This window comes from Epinephelus moara, chromosome 20, assembly GCF_006386435.1.
Source record: "Epinephelus moara isolate mb chromosome 20, YSFRI_EMoa_1.0, whole genome shotgun sequence".
In the NCBI taxonomy this organism is placed as follows: Eukaryota; Metazoa; Chordata; class Actinopteri; order Perciformes; family Serranidae; genus Epinephelus; species Epinephelus moara.
The window spans coordinates 20,102,243-20,126,329 of NC_065525.1; the positions used below are offsets into that span (position 1 = coordinate 20,102,243).

At 42.3% G+C, this 24,087-nt stretch overlaps 1 protein-coding gene across 1 annotated transcript in view; it reads left to right on the forward strand.

The window, feature by feature from the left end:
• banp (BTG3 associated nuclear protein) overlaps window positions 1-22,497 on the forward strand; it is a 49,724-nt gene extending 27,227 nt beyond the window's left edge. Inside the window, exons 12-13 of the mRNA XM_050073193.1 lie at window positions 14,093-14,233; window positions 21,423-22,497. Of these exons, the coding sequence (XP_049929150.1) occupies window positions 14,093-14,233; window positions 21,423-21,539 (258 nt within the window). The 3' untranslated portion in view covers window positions 21,540-22,497. The remainder of the gene's footprint in view (window positions 1-14,092; window positions 14,234-21,422) is intronic.
• The last annotated feature ends 1,590 nt before the right edge of the window (window positions 22,498-24,087 follow it).

Here is a 24,087-nt window from a genome sequence, read left to right on the forward strand (position 1 = left end):
TTGCTCACTGCGTCTAAACATTTCTATTTTAACTTCATCAGTCCACAGGACTTGTTTTCAAAAACTTTTAGGCTTGTTTAGATGTTCCTTTGCAAACTCCTGATGCTGAATTCTGTGGTGAGGACAGAGAAAAGTTTTTTCGGATGACTTTTCCATTAAGATAATAATTGTGCAGGTGTAGCTGCACAGTAGAACAGTGCACCACCACTCCAGAGTCTGATAAATCTTCCTGCAGGTCTTTTGCAGTCAAACAAGCAATCCTACGAGCAGCTTTCTTGGAAAGTTTTCATAGTTTTTCAGACCTCAACTTGACCTCCACAGTTCCTGTTAACTGCCATTTCTTACTTACATTACAAACTGAGGAAACAGCAACAACCTGAAAACACTTAACTATCTTCTTATAGTCTTCTCCTGCTTTGTGGGCATCAGTTGTTTTAATTTTCAGAGTGGTAGGCAGCTGTTTAGAGGAGCCCATGGCTGCTGATTGTTGAGACAAGGTTTTAGGAGTCAGCGTATATGCATCACCTGGCCTTTTTCTGGTGATGATTGTGAACAAGCCATAGCCCTAACAAGCTAATTAAGGTCTGAGACTCTGTGAAAAGTTGTCTGAGAGCTTTAATGTCTAGGGTTGACCAGACTGCATGGTGTTTTTCCCACTCTACAATTGTACCAAACAAAAATATTACTCCATCCTTGCTTGAAATGTTGAAAAGCATGTTTCATCTTAAACTTCCTGCTTCTTGGAGATCAGTCCATCTTCTACTCACTTAACACAGTCAAAGAAATTTTGACCAGGGGTGCCCAAACTTTTGCATGTCACAGTATATTCTCATAGTCTCATGGAGCTGAGGGTGAGGTCAGCTCTTAAATCTGAAGAACCCCAGAAAGCACATAAAGACACCCGAGGGAAGCAGGGCCCAAACAAGTACAATATTAGTGATAGCACTTATTCAAGGAGATAAATCACTTTGACCAGATATGGTTGCATACAAAAGACATATTATGTCTTTATCATGATTGGTGTAGTGTATCTTGGACCAGAATTTGTTAGGAACCTCAGACAAAGACAAAACAGAACAGGCTTAATCCTGATGTGTGCTTTCTTAAATGTCTGATGTGTGTGTTTACAGAGAGGCCTACATCAAATGGGCTAAGTATGATGTCACTGTTTTTGTAATCTGGCTGAATAGTGCTGAGGCTATGTTAGTATAACCTAGCATGCACAATTCATCACATGAGCTCTCTCTTTCGTCTTTCTCTGGGGCAGTTTTCCTTTCCTTCCTCTTTCACTCTCTCATTTTCCCATCTTCCCTGTGCTATGTAGCTGCGGTTACACCTGTCTTTTAAAGGCCACCTGCCACATCCAATCAAGCCAGGTCACATTAACCGTCAGATGTTCACACTCTCAGGTCCAGTCTTGGCCGCATTAAGGTCCATTACATAAATAAAGAATTGTAACACTCTCTGGTTTTGATTTTTTAACAGCCCTGCACAGATGTTTTCTCACTCCGTGGCTCCATTAGGGTCTCTTAATTTATGTGCATGTTGTCCAACGTTGTCCAAACCTTGCCTATTTTGTGTTTCTCTGCAGTATTTGTCCCACTGAGAGTCATTATCAGAATCCACATTCTGAGGTGGCCTGCCTCACACATTTTCTATCAGATCTCAGTTATGTGTGATGTCATGTGAGTTGTGTCTGGCCACAATCTGAATGCAAGAAGCATCACTCATTTACTGGGCAAAATCTCAAAATTAAGATGTCAAGTTGCTTTGAGACGATGAGTCTAAATTGGGCCTTAGAGGCCTCATAATGGAAGCTGTTTAGTAATTCCCTACACTGATTTCTTTATCCCTCCACTATGGATGGGTATGGGTATTAGATTTAATTACTTACATGTTGTATCAATCATTTTGAACACATCGGCTATTGTCAGATGACGAGTTAACTTCATAGTAGCTCTTTTAAAAAATGTATCTGCATTCTTATGTAGATATCTGTTTATAAAGATGAGCCAAAATGACCAGTGCATGGAAGAGAAAATGTTGGCCTAGATATCTGCTGGCTACACCGGATCAGCCGAAATATTGGTCCTTGTCCCCAGAGGCTTATCATCGTCAGACTGATAGCTGATGGGTTCTGAGACTGATCTTTTTATTAGTTTTCTGTAAATAAATATTGTGAGTACTCCTCTCAAAGCTCATGCTGGTTCTCATAAATGAGAACAACTTAATATCATGAGTTGATTTAGTTTTGTTATAAGGCTGCTTTTCTCTGTGTTCGATGTTCTGCAATGTTCTGAACAGCCTGTTCCATACTGCAGTTGTGATGCATATTTCTGCCCTCAGAAGTGCGGCATTTTCTCACAGATCACATTTCTGAGAATAGGATTCATTGTGTTTATTGGCAGTACACTTTGTAATAATACCACATTATGATGGAAATAAATTAGGTGTTGATAAGTGTTGTCATGCATTTTCAGTACGATTAGTGCGGCACTGACAAGACTGCATTGCTAAAATAAATTTCTTCTCTGTGTGATGATTTAATCAGGAAATTAATACATTTTGCAACCGCTTGTTAAGAAAAAAAAAGAAGAAAAAAAAAAGGACAATAATTGTCTTCAGGCTTTTGCTCTCAGCTCATCAGTTGTGTCAGCGTTTGATGAAATAATGCTGTCCAGTAAGTTAACTGGTACTAATCACACTTTGCTTACTGTTACATAAAGCTCCAGAATGAACTTCAAACAAGATTTTTTCAGTTAGAGATTAGTGAGGGAATTTGGGGCCTTGTTAAGGATAAGCGTAGAGCCCCTGCTCCAATCTTAACTGACAAAAGAAATTGAGGTGTCTTTGTAGTTGAGGCAGGCTGTGTTAAAGTTTTGAGAGGGCTGAAGACTGACCCTCCATCTGCCCTCTGTCCAACCATCATGCTCTGTATTGTCACTAGAGATTTACTGCATGCAATGAGCAGCACAGTGTTCTTCACACATCTCACTCTACACTTTGTTTGTCTAACTGCTTATGCACACATTGAATCTCTGTTGTTAAGCTGCAGATGTTTCTGTGTCCACTTCCATGTTAGTCTGTGCCAACTTAGCCCTAAACTCAGCACAAATGTGCCAGCTGAAAGTCTGGACAATCTGGATCCAAAGTTCTCCGGCAGCCTATAAAAACCCTCTCATGCAGACGGAAGAGAGAGAGGCAGACCCATGAAACTATAAAATAACGAGTCTTTTACTGCACTCCCTGTCTGTCATAGCCTCTTATCTGGTGCCCTTCTCTCAGTGTGCTGTGATCTTACCCTGCACTGATGCAGACCAAATGGAGGATTGGAAGATGAAAGGAGCGACTGATGAGGAGGAGGGGAGAAAGAAAAAAGATGGGGAGAGGAAAGCCAAAAAGGGAGACTGTCTGGAAGAGATGTTTTGTCCCGTTCATGATTGAAAACTGAGACCAGTTGAGCTGTGAATCGGACAAAAACACATGCATGGTACTAGGTGCCACATAAAAAAACTTCAGGAAGTGGTGCCCTCTGCTAGCTCCAGTGGCTTAGGCAAATACACTGTGCCGCCAATGGCCTCGGATGCCCTTTTCCCCTTATCCATCTTTGCTGTCACTGCCCTTTGTAACTCTGTAAAAGCAAAAAAGAAACAAAAACAGTGCAATTATAAAACCGACAGAGGAGCAGCAGATCCATTGTCGAGTGAGCTCACAGTTTTTGGAGGAGTGTCAGATAGCTGTAAACCACTGCCGTGTCAGTCTGAGAAATCCAGCACATCTCAGGAGACAGCTATAAAGCTTCACCAAATTTACTCATCCTGTCTTTCGCCTGCGTCATGTACCGATGATGGACCTGAATGCCGCCCATCGGGGGCTTTAGACGTGATTGTCAAGAGTTTGAAGGCAGCCCCCCACCCCCTCACCCTCACATCCTCCCCCTAGTTGAACCTCTGCCATCCCTTCCTGTCAGCACATGTTGCGGTGCATCTGTTGGACCCTCCCAAGCGGCATTGTTCATGGTCAGTGTGGGAACTGGGTCACAGAACAGAGAGTCCAGCTCGGCAATGGTCCTTCTGTCTGTACTGCCAGGACATGTAAACACAGCACCAGTCCAGAACCAGGAAAAACACAGGCAGTATTTTGTGATGGTGCACAGAAGAAGAAGGATGTGTCGATGAGTTGATGAAGGAGATGATGAGAAACAAACAAGGGAAAGTGAGAGAATGAAGTGAGGAAATGAAGAAAGGAGACGAAGAGGAAACAGATGAGTTGGTGTGTTTTAAACTCAACTCATCTGAACTCATGTTGTATTGCAAGTGTTGATGTTCTTACATTTGTGCGGTTTGTGCCAAAGACATCAGCTCCTCCACGCCTGTTGTCAGTTAGCTTCGGTAAAGGTCTGGTGTTCTAGGACAGCGTCTCTTGATTTGTCATTCCTACACACAAAGCAGATGCTTGAACAATCTGTAAGGTTAACCTCAGAGAATCAGGGTGTGATTTGTGCTGGAATCAAACCATTGGCTCATGGCCCAAGTTCCTCAGTTGTCTTTTCTTGCTCTCTGCTCAAGAATGTTGTTTCTAATGTGTAAGGGGTTGTTGAGATTCCTGTGATTCACAGTCCGGGGGGAGGGTAAAAATGAGATGAAAAGATACAAACAAGATGTTTTATGACCAATGTTTAGTGTAAGTGGGATGTACGTAAGCAGTCAAGGATTTAGAGGTCTAGTGGTGGATCGTGTTTCAAAGGAGTAGTCGTCTGCTTTGTGTTCTTGTGGCATCGTGGCCTGGAGATAAAAAGCCATAGATCGGGGAATCCGTAGTTCTGAATGTGTGCGTAGGTGTGTGTGTGTGTTTGTTAGTCAGCATTTCGGAGCAATGCAGAGGAGGGTACCCCCAGTGGTGTTTTCTTTTGTCTTTGTGGGCAGAGCTCCGGGTCGCTGGGGTGTGTGAGTAAGAGGGACCAGATGTTTTAAATGCATTTTAGCGTGACTCACCATCAGCACAGGCCTGGTGCAGTCCTGCCTTGCCAAGCCTACATCATCATCCATCAGTTTCAGCTTTAACAGGATCCTGACTGGGACATTGTTGGTGCACTTACATGGATTCTAGATTAATTATAGCCTGGTTAAGGTAATACTACTTCTGTCATGTGAACTTGTGGTTCTCGACCTTCTTCGTGTCAAGGACCCCCTTAATTGATACACATTAGGTCATGGACCCCCATTTGATAAGATTCAGGGACCCTCCATCTGAAAAGATTTGTGGTTGTTGGCAATGATCAAGATGAGAATTCTATAGTTGTCAACTACATTTGAGGAGATGACTGTGGAGGAAGTGAAACCCATGATCAGAATAGCAAGTTTGGTTGCATGAACAAACTCACTCACTCCCTGCTTGTAACGTACGTAACGTTCCAATAACCTATTGAGTGAGACACACACTAACAGTTTTAGGCTGACCAAACGTCCTCTTTTGCCCGGACATGTCCACTTTTCACGTCCTGTCCGGGGCGTCTGCCCGGACATGTCCACTTTTCACGTCCTGTCCGGGGCGTCCGGGGGGTGTTTATAAATTGTCCGGTTTTCCTTGTGTGTGTGTGTGTGTGTGTGTGTGTGTGTGTTAGAGTGCGGCACGGGCCGCATATTTATGTCCGAAACCGACCCGAGCCCGACATTATTTAATTACTAAAGCACTGAGTTTGTGTCACAGTTGTTATGGTTACAGGCTATTTAACAGGCCGGGTGTACGCCGTGGCTGCTCAGCGGAGAGGGAGACCTCCGTGTTTGAGACAGGAGCGGGCGGCGGGAGGTCCGACGCTTCCAGCGAGGGGAGAGGGAGAAATATAACAAAAATAAGATAAAATAGGAAAAACCTGTCTCCCTCTTTTATTTTATTTTCAGCGTTTAATCAAGGCGGAGGCGGGCGGCTGGAGGTCCGACGCTTCCAGTGAGGGGAGAGCAGAGCGATAGATAATAATATCTATCTATCTGTCTGTCTGTCTATCTATCTATCTATCTATCTATCTGTCTATCTGTCTATCTGTCTATCTGTCTATCTATCTATCTATCTATCTATCTATCTAGCTGGGGGAGAGGTAGAAACAAACAGCCAATGTGTGTGTGTTCTGTTCAGGTGTTGTCACGTAAATAACAGTCCCCAAGCAATAAACAGGACAGACAATAGGATTTTATTTATTTTTACACTACATTTTCACTGAAATCTGACCGAATCCGACCCGAGCCCGTATACAATTTATACATTTTTGACCCAACCCTGCCCGATCCATGGAAATCAAAATATGGTCACCCTAGTTTCATGTTTGGTTGCGCCTTCGTGCCTCGTGTCTGCAACTCATAACAAAATGGTGAAAGGAGAAAATGAGTGCGACGGAGCGTGAGGAAATTATTGATAAACAAGGAAAGGTCAGTTCGCCAGTTTGGCAGTACTTCGGATTTTATAATTAACCAGTATATTTATTTATTTATTTGACTGTTTTTCATGGTTATGTTGACCTCTTTTTCCCCTGTGTTCGTTTGTTCATTACTGAGGAAAGGTTACATTTCAAATAAAAGTGTTTAAATTTAACATTTTTTTCTCCTGGTCCTTATTTCAAATAGGTTTTAAAAAAATCAATAATTATCGATATCGACTGATATGAAACACTTACATCGTGATACATTTTTCAGCCATATCGCCCAGCCCTACCTACCGTCCCTGTTATATGGCGGCAGATCTCATGCTCTGCTAGGAGGGTAAGGAGTACCTGCACCTCATTGTTTTTCAGTGTGCGGACATGTTCGGCCACTGTTTTCCTTCTTTGAGTTAGCTGCTAATTGCTACCACCTGCTTTTTAAATCTCCCTCAGTGAGTCACACACATAACAAATCATCAAAATGTCACACCCGTGCCACCCATGCTTCGGTCCTGCTGGCTGTCCCTTATATACATGTCATTACGGCGCTGTTACTACATCTGCTGCCGGCTTAAAGGTGAGACGACTCTGCCCCCCAATTCTGCAAAATTACCTTTTATACAGAATGGCGAAGTGGCATGACGGCGTGAAACTCTCGCCTTAAAGAGGCAGCGCAAAAGCGGCTTCTTAATCACATTGGTCTTACTTCTGTAGTGAATTAAATAGTCAAAATATTTCCCATTTTTCTGAGGACCCCCTGATACTCCCTCAAGGACCACTCTGGGTCCTCGGACCCCTGGTTGAGAACCACTGATCTAAAACCACTTATTTGGGATATTTGACTTATAATCAGAATGAGTATAATTATGATTTGCAGAGCTAGATTACTCATCAGTCTTTCCAGCGACTTCTGGCATGTAGACGGCACAGTCTGATCTCTGTCTGATTTTTGTGTCTGCACACGCACCACAAAAATGGAGTAAAATGGATGCAAACTAGCATGTTTGGAAAAAATCAGCATGACTAGCAGTGGGGGAACAATAAAACTTGTTTTTCATGGAAATGATAGAAAAAAACAGCTTACATAACGAAAACTGCAGCTAAAGGTGTTTATGTAGAATTCAGACTGCACATTCTTCTGGACATTAAACGTGACTATTAAATGATTATGCCAGCACAAACCAGATGGTTGAGACGGATGTTACTTGGTAGCGAGTCCTTTGATTGGTCTGTTTTGTTTTCTCCTTTACCAGTGTTGGCAAGAGTACAGGTAGCAGTAAAAGTGATTGTTTCTGATGTGATGTCTCAGTGAGTTAAAGACTCTAGTGTGCTGCATGCTGATGTGAGATGACAAATGTCTCTCATGGCAGATCTGAAGTAGAACTGCTGGATTCTTGGCTGCTGTATGTCAAAGGTGCTGATTTTGGGACCCATTGAATCATCTTGAAGAGAGATTGTTTGGTGGTTTGGGTGTACTGCTTAAAAGGTCAGTCTTAGGTCACTTGGACATGTTTAGTCTTAAAATCTAGCTCCCAAAGCATCAAGTTGTGGATATTTACAGGGACGTGCCAGAACTAAATACAGAGTAAGATGTATCGCTTCTGTTGTGTCAGAAAAATGACATTTAATTTAAGAACTGTTTTGGCCTTTATCATTGAACATTTATAGATCATGTCTCAATACTAGATCAAATGAGTTGATGTTGAGATTGGTATTTTGTGGTATTTTGTTATTTGAGTTTTACAACCTGTGTATATCATGTCCTCTGACTCCATTGAATTAAACAGGATAATTGGAAACACGATTAAGTCGTCATCTTAAATCATGAAATTTACCGACATTGTAAAAATGCCTGCGTCAATTAGCCAGGCCAAGTTTGGATTTGCGCTAGAGAACAGAGAAAACCTTCAATGGAATTTGGTTCCTTTTTGTTTTTTAAGGGGCCCGGCTCTTAATTACGGCTGTTATTTTTGTCATCAGTCCTCTTTTGATTTGCTGGTTCTGGATCAGAATTCAAGTCAAGCTGGTTTTGTCATAAAACCTCTCTGAGCCCTGTCTGAATCTGACTCCCAGCGTGCTGGTGGGAGTTGTGGAGCAAAGGATGCAAGGGAGGGTTTGATTGGATGCAGGTGTTGAGCTCTGGTGTAGAAACAGTGTCAGGGTGTGGGTGGAGATGGGAAGCACTGGGCCAGGTTACAAGTTCAGGGGTCTTGCAAGACTTAAAAGATTTACAATACGGATGTATTTCAAAGAATATTGTGTGGACAGGAGATGGATGTATCAGTGGTGTATGGGAAAATCACTTGTCAAAAGCCTGAACATATAACTGCAAATAAGTGAGAGAGTTCTTGAATAATAGAGGAATAAAGCATGATACCCTTTGGCTTCTGTTTCAACATTTCAACATTTTGATTTGTATCACAAGACCACTGTTGTCTATTCAATCATACGAAGAGCCGAGGCCCAGCTGAAATCAGAACAGTCCTCAGACTCTGAGGTAAAATAAAAGGCATATGTAACCAAGAGTTAATGCCTGCAGTGAGACATATTTAGGCCAGTGTGTTCATTTTCCCAGTCTACATTAAACAAGCACTCAGCACACCGCTGTGTCTATGGGCATCTTTACAGCCAAGTCGCAGCCAGGCCTTCACCCCCCCTCCCTCCTCTCAGTCTACCCCACCTACCCACCCGGAGCTAGTGTTTCTGCTTGGACATCTGTCCACGGTTGGCAGTTGCAGATGTTGTTGACGGCTGTGAAGCTGAGAGGAAGTTCCAGCCACTGCAAAGCCCAAATGTTTCTTTTTTCATTTCCCTGTTTTGGTTTGGGCTTTTTTTTTTTTTTTTTAACAGATCTGAAAGAAGAGGCGGTATTCCTTTGGGAGTGATAGGAACCAGATTTGTGTGGCTCTCTTTTCATAGCGCCCAAAAAAACCTGCCTTATGTGCATGAATTTTTGCTTCCTCTAAAAGGAGGATCTTGTGTTATGGGGGATTCCGGTGTACTTTGATTACAGCGAGGGTGAAGCAAAATCTTTAAAAACATACTCAGACACAAACACTCACATACACACTAAGCGGGTGACTCATCGCATCGTCCGATTCACAGCTGAGTTTAACTGAGACCTCCTGTGAGCCTGGGAATTGATGCCAGCCTGCGCAAAGTATGTGCAATGTGGAAGCAGATTTCCTGGTTGATGCAGTATTCAGAGACTGTTACCAAGCATAAAGATGGAAATTCAGAGGCATTGTTGTATTTCTGAACAGCCCATATTCTCTTAAAGCCCTCTTTACTCAAGTTGAACTAGTTTCATACGAGGAGAAAAAAACATTTTGGAATCCTCAGACAAGCACATATGAGGGCTGGGTAACAAAGCCTTGTTTATCCAGTTGGTTATTGTCTTTCAGTGTTGGAATCATGAATGTTTTTTGCATTAAGCTGCTGTTGTTGTTCATTTTTGAGTCTTTGCTCTCTCTCATTGCTGTTTCCTTAGTGTCCTGGATCCATTACTGAAAGCATTACAGCATCAGCAAAAGATTTATTTTTCTCTTTCCTCTTTTTTCTCAAGGCCATGGCAGCTAGCAAAGCCTGAGGAGAATTTAAGATGTTCGTGATTGTTCATCGCTCGTCTCTCCAGTATTGTGCTTCAGTATCTTAGTCTTTTAATCCTGCTTGTCTGTTCTGCTCTTCGGACTTTCAGCACAGGGGTGGCCAGCCAGCCGGTGCTGATTATTTAAGGGTCCCAATCCTTAAAACTTTGAGGTCAACATCAACTAATACACTTAAGATCTGCTGATGGCCCCTGTTCCTGACAAATTGAGCCCACTACGTCAAATCTAATATATTGGACTGCATTTTAAGTGAGTCATCCCAGCTTTTAGTTGAAAACTGAGGTAGTTAGGCAATCAATCAAGACTGTAAAGTTTTCTCAGCATCGGGGGACTCGTCTGCTCCAAGAAAGCCCCCTCAAACATTTCTCACCTTGTTGTGTAATGCATTAGTTTATGCTAACAATCTTGATTTGTTGTGAAAGCAGAATAACTTTCTACCTCATAAAACCTTTCCTTGATATAAATTTGTGATTATTTTTGTTTTTTTTGCATCATTGCCAAACAGCTTAATGATGATTATGTCTTATTAGCTGAATGAGGAGTAATTATCATCAGCGCTCACAGGACCATGTAATGGTGCTCGGTACTGTTTTGTATGAACTTCCAACCTTGTGCTAATTAGCGTCAACAAATCAATTATTTATGCCTATAGGGGAAAAATATTACGAGACTGAAACTCGCCTTCTAAATACACTTTCCTGGCATCTTCCATGAAGTGGATGTACATCGCCTGAGCGTAGATTTAGCTTGATTGTTTTCGACTGAGTCATACTTTAAAGCCAAGCGTGACAGGATTACACCCAAACAGTGGAGAGGAGTTGCACTGACAAGGCGAGTCGTGGGACAGGATGTGGACCCGAGAAGTTCCTGTGTAATCGCTGCAGAGATCTCACACACCGTTCCAACTCTGTAAATGCTTTTGTGAGCCTCTGTGTGCTGCTCCTCACAGCTGAGAATGCAAACTGCTCTCAAATGGAGGTTGAGAATCTAATTGAATGAGACAAGCGTTTACCATCTCAAGTATCAAACACAGAATCTCTTGAACTCTGGTAATTATACACTTAGAGTACAGGACACATGATCACACATGCACATACACACAAACACACATGTACGCTCACATACATAAAACTGCAGACAGATGAGCACTTGGCGGGAGCTGCATTTGATTCTCAATAAGAGAACAGATTGATGAAGTGTGGGGATAAGGATGGATATCTATACATATCTGCCATGAAGAACAGCTGGCTATACATTTGGGTTCCCACTGTTCTCAATGAGATGACTGATTGAGCATTATTTTTCATGGATTTAGTCTCAATGGGACCTATAGTGTGTATATACAACTTACGGGAATAGTTTGACATTTTTGGAAATGCGCTCATTCACTGGTGCCAACAGACAGACAGCTCATACAGAGCCAAGAAAGCTGTTTCAGCCTGCTCCCAGTCTTTATACGAAGCTAAGCTAAAGCTGGACATACATTGAACAATCTGAGCATGTTTTAGAAATGTTGCTGTTTAATTCTCCCTCCAGCTGTGAGAGTAAATTGTCCACGATTTAAAGCTAAATATGATGATTTATATACTCACACTGTGTGGTCTGATCATCAAGCTATGACCTGAGTGCTTATACTGTGCATGTAAAATAGACAATATAATGGTCTGCCGGCCCCTGTGGACTGTTCTTCTATTGACAGTTGTCAGTAAAGATTCATCTGAAAGCTGCAGGCAGGTCGAAGTTAGTCTGCTAGCGGAGGTACAGTTTGCAATAATGTAGAGACAGAAGTCCCAAAAACAGCTAAAAGTCAATTTCTTCAAAATCTGGTCAGTGTTAGTTTTGGTTCCAACTCTTTCTTGGAGGCACCAGCAGACTAGCTGGGTATGCACTGCACAATTTATGGAGTAAGGGGGAAAAAGCACTGACCTTGGGGAACTGACTTGTGGCTCTGCTTCAGACCAAAAGTTCTGACATCAAAAATTCATCCGAACATCCGACTGCCCGTTGGGAGCAGTTGATCAGGTTGTGATCGGTCCCAGTGCTCGACATGGCAAGTGACGCCCGATGAAGCTGAAATTCTGTTGGACTCCAAATTGAGTCCAACGGCTCAAAAATCGTGTCAGAAACCGGCTCAAACTGCTGCTGGTTCCAGCTTGGTATTTAATGCACAGACAGAAGACTGGTATCAATCTTCTCCTCTAATTCTCTGCAAGAAAGCGGATAAGCCCATTTCCCAACATATTGAACTATTTCTTTAACTGTCTGATTACTGTTTACACCAACCCTCCAGGCTAATGCTCTAATTGATCAAGAATGTTTTATGGGTCCTCACATACAGTGATTCATTTGACCCAGTTCTAACAGTCTTTTGCTATATTAAGAGTCTTGCTCACCCAGCCTCAGTCCGTGTCTGTACTTGAAGTGCCCTGGTTGTCTGATCGGGTGAGTCAGGCAGACTTCTTACACTAATAGCTTCCATCGGGCTGGCCGGGCCTGGCGCATTATGGTGATGAGGCGGCAGATTTTGTGGTGAAACTGGCAAAGTCGCTTAGATGACAAGGCAAGTCGGCGGGTTGAGGGGGGGTTTAACTGAACCTTTGGGGCCCGTCACTACTTCAAACTTCAAAGCAAAGGTTGGACCCGGGGGTTGGGATGCAGTGTGGGACTCTTGGATTGGAAGGGTTGGGGGGCAACAAACATCATCTGTAATTGAGGTTTGTGAGGTTTTGGTTTTTCTGCAGGCTTGCATATTCTCCCTTAAATTTTTAATGTCTGTTGAGCATGTCCCAGTACCAAGTGCAGCTGGGAGAGGACTGAACTGGAGACAGAGACCTCACATAACATCGCAGAGAAAGCACACAAGGACAACATACATATGAAACCTGCCAGACAGGAGACACTGAAAGAGGCCTGTGTTCAGTCCGAGGCCACGAAACTGGGAAAATTATAAATGAGACCATGCTGTTAGTTCATGTAGGAATGCCTTTTATTTCTGAGAAACTTCTTTATGGAAAGCTGTGGGCCACACTGGAGGGTAGTAATGTGGTCTCTGACCTCTGTTTGATTAAAATGAACAAGCACAAAACTGAGTGAACGTTTCCCTCCATTCGTCTTTTTCTGCGTCTGTGTTGACAGAATGATTGTATGTTAATTTGTACGTCTGTTGTCACATGGGAGTTATGCTATCCAAATTAACAGCAGTGCTCTGCTAATCCCAAAGCATGTGTGTGTGTGTGTACACTTGTACGAGGTCACACACACACATATGCTTTCCTCTGTGTTTGTGGTAACAGTCTATCTATAGGAATAGCCTCAACAAACTATAGGAATACCCAACAACACTCCAGCTGCACGGCGCTGCTCTGTAATTAGTGCGTCAAAGCCACAGAGCTCTAATGTCGCCTGGCTGACTTTCAACGCTGTGGGAGATTAGGATCCCCCTGCGACGTCTAACTCTCCATTCTCTGCCAATATCTTTTATTTCTTTGTCTAAATATGACTTAAATTAAATGAAGCCAAATAAAAATGAATCCTAACTAGCATATCATGTTATGGAGCCTAGGAAAGCACAACTTGTAAAAATATAATTGAATTGAATGGACCATAAAGTTCCTCTCCAACTCAATGTATAAACAGAGGACGGGATGAGAAGCAGTGAGAACAGCAGGACTGAAATGTTTATTTACGTCACTCAGATACCGCCGCATGACTCTTTCCTTGCTGCAGAGTTACTTGGTGTGTTTGTGTGACACTGAGCTTGTACACACTGATGGCTGTAATCAATAAGAGAACATAAACACATCAGATAGGACATAAATGAGGCTCTCTGCTGTTTGTTTTTATTTGTTTCTTGTTTCCAGTGCTGCGCACTGTAGATCATTGCAGAGCCAGCTTGATTGTTACTTTGTAAACTCAGCTGGATGACGCTGACGAGGGAGTTTCATCAGGATCTGTTACACTTTTATGTGGAAATGAGAGCGGACTGATGGGGTGATGACATTTTTGAGAATGGATTTAAAGTGTCAGGTGTGGTTGAGTTTTCCTGTGTCCTCTCCAACCTTGTCTGTCCTAGGTGCTACGTGGGGCTCAGCTCATCGCGGTGGCATCAGCTGATGGCGGGGCCACAGCAGTAGAGGGCTCCCCCCTCCCCCCTGACATCCAAGTGCAGTACGTCCAACTAGCGCCCGTCGCAGATCACACAGCTGCCGTACAGGTAAAACAACATGCACACACGCAAAAACACAAACTCTTCCAGGCTCAAGTACATGTGTACACAGACACAGATTGTTTGTAACTGGGGAGCATTCCAAGTGCTAAAGTATGCATTTATGGTCTGAGGTAAAACAGGCCCTGGTACTGATGTAAATCAGTCTCACTATAGATGTGTTTGTTTTTTAAGCAATCCATAATAAATAACTGCTCTCCACCTCTTTCCCTCAATCTGAAGTACATACTGTAGATCAGGAATCAGTCCTTCAGTGATGCCATTAATATGTGCTGTGTGCTCAGTGCTCTGCCAGGAGATACAAGTCCCAGATAAAGAAATAAACTGAAATATACTGTCAGTTATTTTGATCCTAACCAGAACAGGTGCTAGGAAGTTGGAGGAGTGTCTTTTTGTGATGTAAATTTGGATCTAAAACTTTACTTGTAACAGTAAACTCATGAATAGGGTTATGTTATCACCCATCAGTTGTATTTTAGCTTCGTTCCTCACTATTCACCTTCTTGTTAGTTGGAATAAGCATGGGAGGATATGAATATTTCATGTTACGATTATCCCGGCCAAAATAATTGCGATTTATGATATTACCCTGACACTATGATAAAAACTCATAAAATGGCACAAAAACATACTGGAATCACTATACCTCACATTTTGTTAAGAAAAATATCTCTATGCATTATAGATAGGACACGTCTTTTTTGAGTGAACGTCCTTTTTGGTGAAAAATAATCTGAAAAAGCCCGACTTTTCAACCGTATGAAAGGGCGTCATATCTTTTGACATGAAAAATGCCAATGGTTAATTAACATCTTTTGCGATTTTTGAGGTTGGTGCATATGTTGCCTGTTTATGCAGAGTTTCTTATATTGTTTGTCTCTTTGGCTGCTGCTAGACACAATATTCATGATTCTTCCAATAATGGAAATTCACGTGTTTTTTTTATCGGGATCCACAATAAATTCCTATATCCTCCCCTACTCTGTAACGTTAAATACACAGTACATACGAGCTGTCTGTGGTGAAGATGCCAGGCAGACTCGCATAACTACATTTTGATCCTAATTTCAAGTTATAATAATGTCCTTTTCCTTAACCTTTAACAATAATAAATGTTTACTTGCTCATAGAGCTAAGTTGCAGTTTGAACACAAACTTGTACATGTAACAACCACCATGAGCACATTAGTTTTATCCCCAAACATGTATGCTAAACACAGTATGCAAGATTAATAGACCTCTGTCCTTAGTTGCAGTTTTCCAAGTTGAACCACTTCTCACACCACTTAGAGGCTTTGGGAGAGCACTTCTGGTCTTGGCTTGAAAGTTGCGCTTTCAACACAGTCTAGTCATTGTTGCCTTTAGTGTTGACGTGGACAATAAGTCATGGGCTTTGCTCATCTGATATGCTGCAACGTCCTCATGTCTGTACTCATGACACTGAGGGTTTTCAATCAAGCGGCGCACAACTCAGCTTGGCCACCTCAAATCATAAACCATTTACACAAATTCAAAATGGATTTGTCTAGGGTCGTTTTGGTGTCATTTAGGGGTGCACTGCTCTGCTGCTCCTGTGCTGTGCTGTGCTATCTCACACAAACACTACTGAATGGTGCCACAAAACTGATCATCTTTAGCGCTCCTAGTTTTTTGGCACTGTTAACCATCCGGGACATCAGCTGATTCAATGAACTATCTTTTGTCACCAGTCTGCTGCTAGCTAGCATTGTGCCCATACTTGTGAAGGTATAAAAATGACACGGAGGCCCTGTAGTTCTTAACCAAGAGGGCAAACTCTTCATTGCCTCCTACAATGTCAATGGCAGTGCATTTGCTTCACTATTTGTGTTCTCACCTTTCACAATATAGACATAAACACTGCATCACTTACCAGAGGGAACTTATTCACATGCAGAGGCTGTGATGATGACTTGTTCAATACATAGATTTTGCTCAGACCTCTTCTCAAAGTGTTTATTCAACATAATACCTTATTATCTCAATGACATGCACTGAAACAAATGTATTGTGACACAAAAAGGTAATTTATTATCTCTGCCAGTAAAAATATGGTTGGCCGGTGGATTCTTCCATCAACCGGTCCCCTTGGTCGGTGAGTCAAAGGTTAATTTCAGACACTGGATTTAATTCAGTTTACAAAAACTGTCCTTCAAAGTTCAGCTTTTAATATCAGCCTGCCAGCAGGGACACAGGAAACTGATTTCATACTTGGTAAATCTGTCTCACTGCCGTGTCCGCTGGAACTCATATTTTGCTCAAAGTCACTTGCACAGTCTTGTGTCTTATTTAAGTGAACCGTAAACTGTTCATCACAGTTACTAACTGTTTGTACTGATGACTCAACTAGGAGAATATCGTGCCCATCCCAGTGTTGGAAATGCTTCGATGGCCAGTCACCTCCCAGTGCCTGTCGCCCAGTTTTCAACACTACACAGCCCTCCAATTGGAACAGTGGATCTTTGTGCTTGTGTCAAAGCCTTAAAAGCACTTTTTTGTGCTTAAGAAAAGTGCTGCAGAGTATTTTATGAAAATGTGTTAACAATTTAATCTTAAAAAAAAGTCAGAGTTCCATCAATCATGACGTAGAATTGGTGATAAAGAGAAGAATACTTTCTCTCCAAAGCTGAAAAATAGACTCTTTTAAAGGAGTGGCCAATAGTTTTTACTGTCTTTGTACTGAATAATTTAGATTCATCAACCCTAAAATTAAAACAGCATCCTTTATGTCCTTCATTATATATTTGCCCATTTTTAGGAGTCCATACCTGTCTCCCTTTTTTTCTTTTGAGAAATTAGGAGCTTAGTAGCAGCCAGAGTTTCTGGTTGTTCGGGCTGACACCTGCCTTCTTTTGTGCTATAATGGTTTGATCAGCTTCATAATGAGGCAAGATATATCCTGTAATATTTCTTTCATAATGACTGTAATGTCGAAATGGAAATATGAGTGCAATTTCTGCAATTTAGCTTAACTACTTGCAGGTACAATGGATCTGCTTTCCCCTTGTTGTCATAATTTTGCTCAGATAAAATGCACTCAGCTTTCAGTCATTATGACGGGTGTTTGGACAAACAGTAATTTAACACAATAAAGTGAAGTGGATGGAGTGCGACAAGGAGTAGAGTAGTAATTTGTAGATATGCTGAAAATCCCTTGATGATCGAGCGTTTTGAGCAACAGCCACATGTGGGATCAGGATGGTGCACAGGCACATGGCACAGTGGCCTTTGAAGTGGTCAGTTTAATTCTGCGAGGCATATAAAATAACCGCACTTTTCCATTGTTCTCTCTGCTTTTTGTTTTCCCCAAATATGTTGAATATCACATTTTCTCCTCAGTGCTTCTTTCCCTCAAGTCTCATATTAAAATGGGTACCCTCGAGTCCTGATGGGAGCCTTTGTTGTCTTGTTATAGTATAAACAGAGAGAACTTCAAATGATTTATGGCTGTCTAAAATACCAGTCCTATCCTAATGTGACTCTCCCTGCAGACAGTCACGCACCAGGTTTTGGGATTTCCTTGTTAAAGGTGAGATAAAATACCAAGGTGATAGCAATATGACGAGGAAAAGTTTTAGTTTACAGCAAAAGCTACACACTTAAACATAACAGATCAGTTTAATTAAGTATGGAGGACGATATGGTGTACACAGAACACATGGCTCGGAGTGTAACTTGTGCTGTATCATAAAAAGTCATAAATTCAGTACAAGTTGCATAAAGAGACGACATGGCTGTGACAGGTGAGACCTATGGCTGCTGATAGTATTCCAATATAAATGTTACTCTGGAGCTGCTGCAGTGTGTCACTAATGCTAATATTAACGCTAATGTATCTGTGAATCATAGCATTGGCTCGGGCGTAACTTTACACAGTCCAGCTAACATTAATCAAAGCTACGCAACGTTGCCAAGTAAGTTAATCAAGTTTCTGAAATTCAGTACAGTTTGACCTTTTTTTTTGGTCATCTGCACCTTCATTGCAATATATCAAATAAATCTACTCACACACAATACAGCAGCTATACAAACACAGACCGGCAAGGCTCTCGCACAACAAGAGGCCTTCACTTAACAACGAAGTCTGCTGAGCTAACATGAAAGTCAGTTGAGCTCATGTTACAGTACAGTTTCACAAAAAGCAACATGACATCCACTCCAACTGACTACTGTCGTTATTTAACTGGCTTCAAATGAGGCTTAGCACTCACACAGTCTCTTTCTATGTACCTCAACATTTCTCCAGCCTGTGGGCCTACAGTCCGAGCTAGCCACATTAGCCACGCAACATGCTAACGTTAACTGCAATAGGCAAGCCTGCAAAATAAACAGTTAAACAACGTAAAATGGCAAAAATTACAGCTGCTTAGTTTGAAGTCTGATCACAGACAGCCAGTAACGAATCACCCTGAGCTTTAGGTTTGAATTGAATCCTGCTGTATACTAAAAAAAGAGTTTTCCAGTTGTTGTGGGGATATTTTAGTCAAGAATCCTAAAAAAACTTAAGATGTTAATCATTGGGAGCACTTGAAAGCTTTTCTGTTGGTCCTTGCAGCCAGCAACACAACAAGTAGTGTGCTTTGCTCCAGCTGTGTTACTAGATTTGCGAAAGTATGATAAAAAAAATAGGACACGCACATCCCCGAAGCCCACTGGGTTGGGTGCTGGATCACAAAGTATCAAAAGCATGAAAAAAGAAAAAAGCGATCCGCACACCAAAAGAGCTCCCGTATGCAATTTTTTATTTTGCGTGATGTTTCGAGCATGATGCTCTTCCTCAGACTGCTAATCATTTACAATGAAGTCGCCATCTTAAATACCCATAATGCAAGGATTACACCACGTGGTACATCTCCTAGATCGACTAGATTTGCGAAATCAAGGAATTCACAATCACGGACAGCAAGGTAGATCAGCAGGTCACCTAGCTGGAGAAGGTGGAAGTAGGTCTGTGCAAGATTATGACGTCATATCACCCATCTGATCTCATTCTTACACTTTTTCTGATAGATGGACTAGGACAAAAATGAGAGAGGATGGTCTTTCCTCACACTTTGACACACTTGGCACACATTATTATGTTTAAAAGCCAACAAGAAGTACATTTTGCATGGCATGTCATCTTTTAAACTTTGCCCTCAGATGACCCCGTCTTGTTGTCCTTTCGTTGTCTGCTGTCGTCTAGGTAATTGGTTCCTTGCCCCTGTAAGCATAGAGGTGATTAAAGCATTGTATACTGATTAATTGTTTTGGGTGTGTATCATACACAAACTGATGGACTCCAGCGAGCATACAAAATGATTGTTACCCTGTACACTGTATTCCAAGGTCTGTGCTCCATGTCTCTTGGCGCAGCGAGCAATCAAACTGTTTGTTTACTCAACTGATTCGTTTGAATGGGTTTTTTTAGGTCTAAAACAGGCTCATTTTTTCCTAATGTTTGATTGTACACAGATCTTGACAGAAATCAACAAAGTAGGCAGAGGTCTGATCAGTCATCATCGTTCTGTTCGGTGGGGTTTGGGTTCAGTCGGGGCACGGGGACATGCTCAAGGACAGAGTGAAACCACTTGTTAGCAATGTGGTGTTTATTGATCAAACAATATTTAAACTTGTCAAAAGCAGATTTTCATTAGACGTCAGTCCCAAAGTAATGTCAGTGCCAAGAAAATAAATTGGTGCTAGGAAACACCCAGTATGTTCAAGTAGACTTATCTTTTAATTTTCCATTTTTTAAACATGCCAACTTAACTTAAACTAAAACTGGATCTATCCAAGCCATAGTCGATCACAGGACAAAATATGTAACGCATACAATTAAAAGACAAGATGATGAACACGTGGAATGGCACCGACCAATTACAAATAAAAACTGAAATTGTAAACACATTGCAAACGAACCACTGAGTGAAGCAGCTGACGTGTGAGTACAGACACTTGGCTTGGCCTGTCCGGTACAAGGTGGGTTATTATCACAGTTGGGTTTTTGATGTCCCAGAGTGTAAACATTGCTGGCTTTCAGTTCAAAGTTCAGAGGAAGGTTAGCTCTGTTCTTTTTCTCCTTTTCTGAAAAGTGTTGAATCAAGAGGATTGCTCTCATCTGTTTCCAGACATATGGGAGCATTTATACAAGTTCTTGAAAAATTACTTAGGCTTTTGTATTTATTTATCTCTGCATTTTTCCTCTCTCTTTATTTAATAGTTTCCATTACCTAAACTAGATGAAGTAGGGGGCAACGTACAGTGGTATTTTGCATTCCAATGGGCATAAACTGTGGGTGAATTTTGATGCAACAGCTCGGGTATAAAGTTGGGACTACAGAGCACCAACAGCCTGGTTGCAAAAAATGCCAGAACAGTTTCTGATGCACAAAATTCAAAAAGCAACGGATCCATTATCCATGAGTACTTCCAAATGGAGAACAAGGCCCATACTGTGACAGTTCAACATGTCCAACGTTTCAAAAGCTGAGTGAAAAACATGGATCCATATGAGTTTTGCTTGGCCTCTTTACTGCCAGTGGTTACAGCGTGTTGGCCTCATGTGTTGTCGTATTGTGTGTGCTGCTGTGGTGCAGCTGTGCTCCATTCAATACTGTTGTCTAGTGACAGCATGCTGGGCTGGAGGGAGGATTAAATGCTGCAGGTGTGTTTGAGGGAACCTTTGGCGTGCATTCGAGGAAGGAGTGAGTCACTCTTCATGGTCATCATCCAGGACTGAGTCATGAACCTCTCATCTTTTTGAGGGGTTTTTACCCGCACAATACCTCGCTCTGTTTGACACCGAGCACAGAGACAGAGAGCATTAAAATACAAATAGCTCATCACTTGTCAAGTCTCTCTCCACCTGTCACTCTGCCTCTTTTCTCGGTCCCTCCACCAACTGTCTTCTTCTTTCTTCTCCCTGATATATCTCGTCTCTAATCTCTCCTGTCATTCCTCTGCTCCTTCTATTGTCGATCCAGTGTGGTTGTCTCCCACAATGACACAGGGGCAAAGGCTACGGTATGGTTTGGTCTCCATCTGTTAGTTCACAGGAAACACGCTTGTGTTAAAGCCTTTTCATAATTACACTGATTAGCTCAAGAGGATGCTTCATCAGATCACACAGTCTTCCCAATTATCACCTCTTCGCTCTCCTTTCTTTCATGTGTTCCAGGCTGCTGAGCTGGCCCCGGCCTTGCAGGCGGACATAGAGGTGAAAGAGGCCATCCAGGGCGCCATCCAGGGAGAGAACGGCGAGGTGGTCCAGATTGTCACCTCTGTGGCCACCTGAGAGCCCCGTCCTGTTCGACACAGCCCTGAACTCTGCTCCGCAGCATGGCCTGACGAGTCTCAACGGAACATCAGAAGTCGACAAATGCACACATTCTGACGAGCACTTAAGTCAGAGAGAGTTTTTTTAACAAGTACTAAAGGTCACTGTCGAAAAACAGGGAAGAAGCATTTTTCAGTTTTTTGTTTTCCCTTGCAAACTCCTCACTCCGTTGCCAACCGTATGTCGCAATATGGAAATGTTCACAGAGAACTTGAAAAGACCATGATACTCTAAAAAATCAACTGTGGTCTTTCTGGTGTTTTCATCACCAGAAGGACCTGGCCCACCGCAGAATACACAGTGGGATTATTGTCTATCCAGGGAGGACGCTGCTTATGCAGACCATCACCCTGCCACTTCATCAGCACACACGCTTGTTTACATCAACTTTGGAAAATAGTGGAGTTATTTGGAGTTAAGCCGCTTGGCTAACCCCGAAACCCCCATGAGGGTTTGTAAAACCCCTAAATCCCACCTCAAACAACCAGTACTGTGCTCCTTTTCTCGTCATTTCTTGTCACGGTGGACGGCAGTGGAAAGTAGATTTAGCTGAGCACAGCTACTCTTGGTTGTGATTAATTTGGTTTCCTGTCACTCTCCATGATTCAGTCCATACTATGTCTCCCGGCTGTGAGCGCTGCCTTCCTTTACTTTGCTCTTTCTTGTTTTCATTCTGCTTTAGCCGCACAGCTTTGTTTGTTTGTTTGATTTATCTAATTGTAACATGCCGAAATTTTTGGGCAGCTTTAATTTTGGAGGTAGAAGACCATGAAATAGAAGAGATGGTGCCAGTGGTAGACAGCACAAGTTGCTTGTAGAAAACCAACGAAACCTTGAAGTTGTTTATTTCCCCCAGTTTTGTCTCTGTGAAAGATACATTCATGTGAATAAAAACATGTCTGTGGTTGCCATAAAAGTGTGTTTTTATTTTGGTTTCTCACTGTATTCGCTCTTTATTTCCATCAACCGTGGTCGTCAAAATGGCTTCAAAGATTTTCAAGACATGACTTTGCTTTCATCCGTTGCACAAAGACAATTGAAGAGAGCGTGAAATGATAGTTTGGTTTTGAGGTCTTGTTTCATGTTGAGCTTATTTATTTACTATTGTTGAAGTAAACATGTATCTTGTCAACTTTAATAACCATACCATAAGGCTACTGTATTGTCAGCAATCCTGACCTTTTGAGCGAAGCTTTTACATGGACTCAATAAGGTTTTTGTCAAAAGATAAAGTATTGCATTCAAGATCCACTCTATATGCTCACTGCATGCTTATGTTTTCCTGTCATGAGACACTGAGAATGTGTTGTTGTGTTGTGTTGGAGTGATGCTCCGCTAATGATGAATATCCCTGCAGTCAGCAATAAAAGAGATAAGCAAGACACTCTGGGACTGTGTGTTGGTTTGGGGAAGTTTTCCCATGCTCGGTGTGATGTAATAGTGTATTTTGGAGTAGGGGGGAAAGAACCAGGCGACAAAATGAACTTGATAAAACAACATGCACGGTCTTGGCTGCTTCCTCTTGTTTCCTTTCAGTCTGTTGTTGCTGTCTCTGACCCGCTTTACACTCCCTCCTCATCTCGCCCGGCTCTCTTACATATTCCTCTTCTCCCACTCAACTTGTGTTTTCCTCTTTCTCTTTTGGAAGCCGCGTTAAAGTCCATTTTAATCCAAATTTAATGGGATAGACTGGTGGGTCCATCCCTTTAAAATAATCTTGATGTAGCTGAGTCAAAATGTTGGCTTGGACAACTGTCTCTCCCCCAGTGACCCCCTCCATTAAATCTTGGACTTGGAAAGGAACAGACCCTGCTCGTAACGGCCTTTTGCTCTTCACTTTTACAACCCCTGGGCTCCATCCAGGAGCTGGAGAGGTTACCATAGTGACGGGCCCTCTCTCTGGCTGCCTCTAAGATAACCTGCTGAAAACAGAAATGAATGATAGATGGAGAGATGAGATTGTTTGGAAGCGGACGGCATGTTTGAGGAGAAGGAGTGGAGTGATGAACAGAGACCAGGCGGTGTATCTTTCCCTTCCTTCTCTCAGCAGCTCTGTGTTCTCCTGCAGTCACGGCCGCTCTGCTGGCATCTGCCTCAACATGCAAGTACTAACCTCTGCAGCTCGCCCTGGCTTTTACTTTGCCTGCAAAACTTCCGCTCTTGCTCAAACTTTTTTACAAGGCTGGAGGAGTTATCTCAGGACGTGTAAAGATGAGTGAACATATTTGTTGGAGCAAAAATGTCCAAACAGAATGTGTCTCAAGCATCATAAATCAGCAACTGTTAATCTTGGGGAAACAAAGCTCCCCACATCCAGAATTTATCTGTTTCATGCCAGCGGACAGATTAAAGCAGGGCAGTGGTGTCACAGTCCACAGGGTGTACACATTTTTTTTTTCTCACTTGCTGAATATTCCAAAAGGTCACGAGGAAGGCATGAAAAGTTTGTCTTGAGAAACATCTCTGTTGTTTGATTGTTTCCTGTTGCATGCGAGCGCAGCGTGTT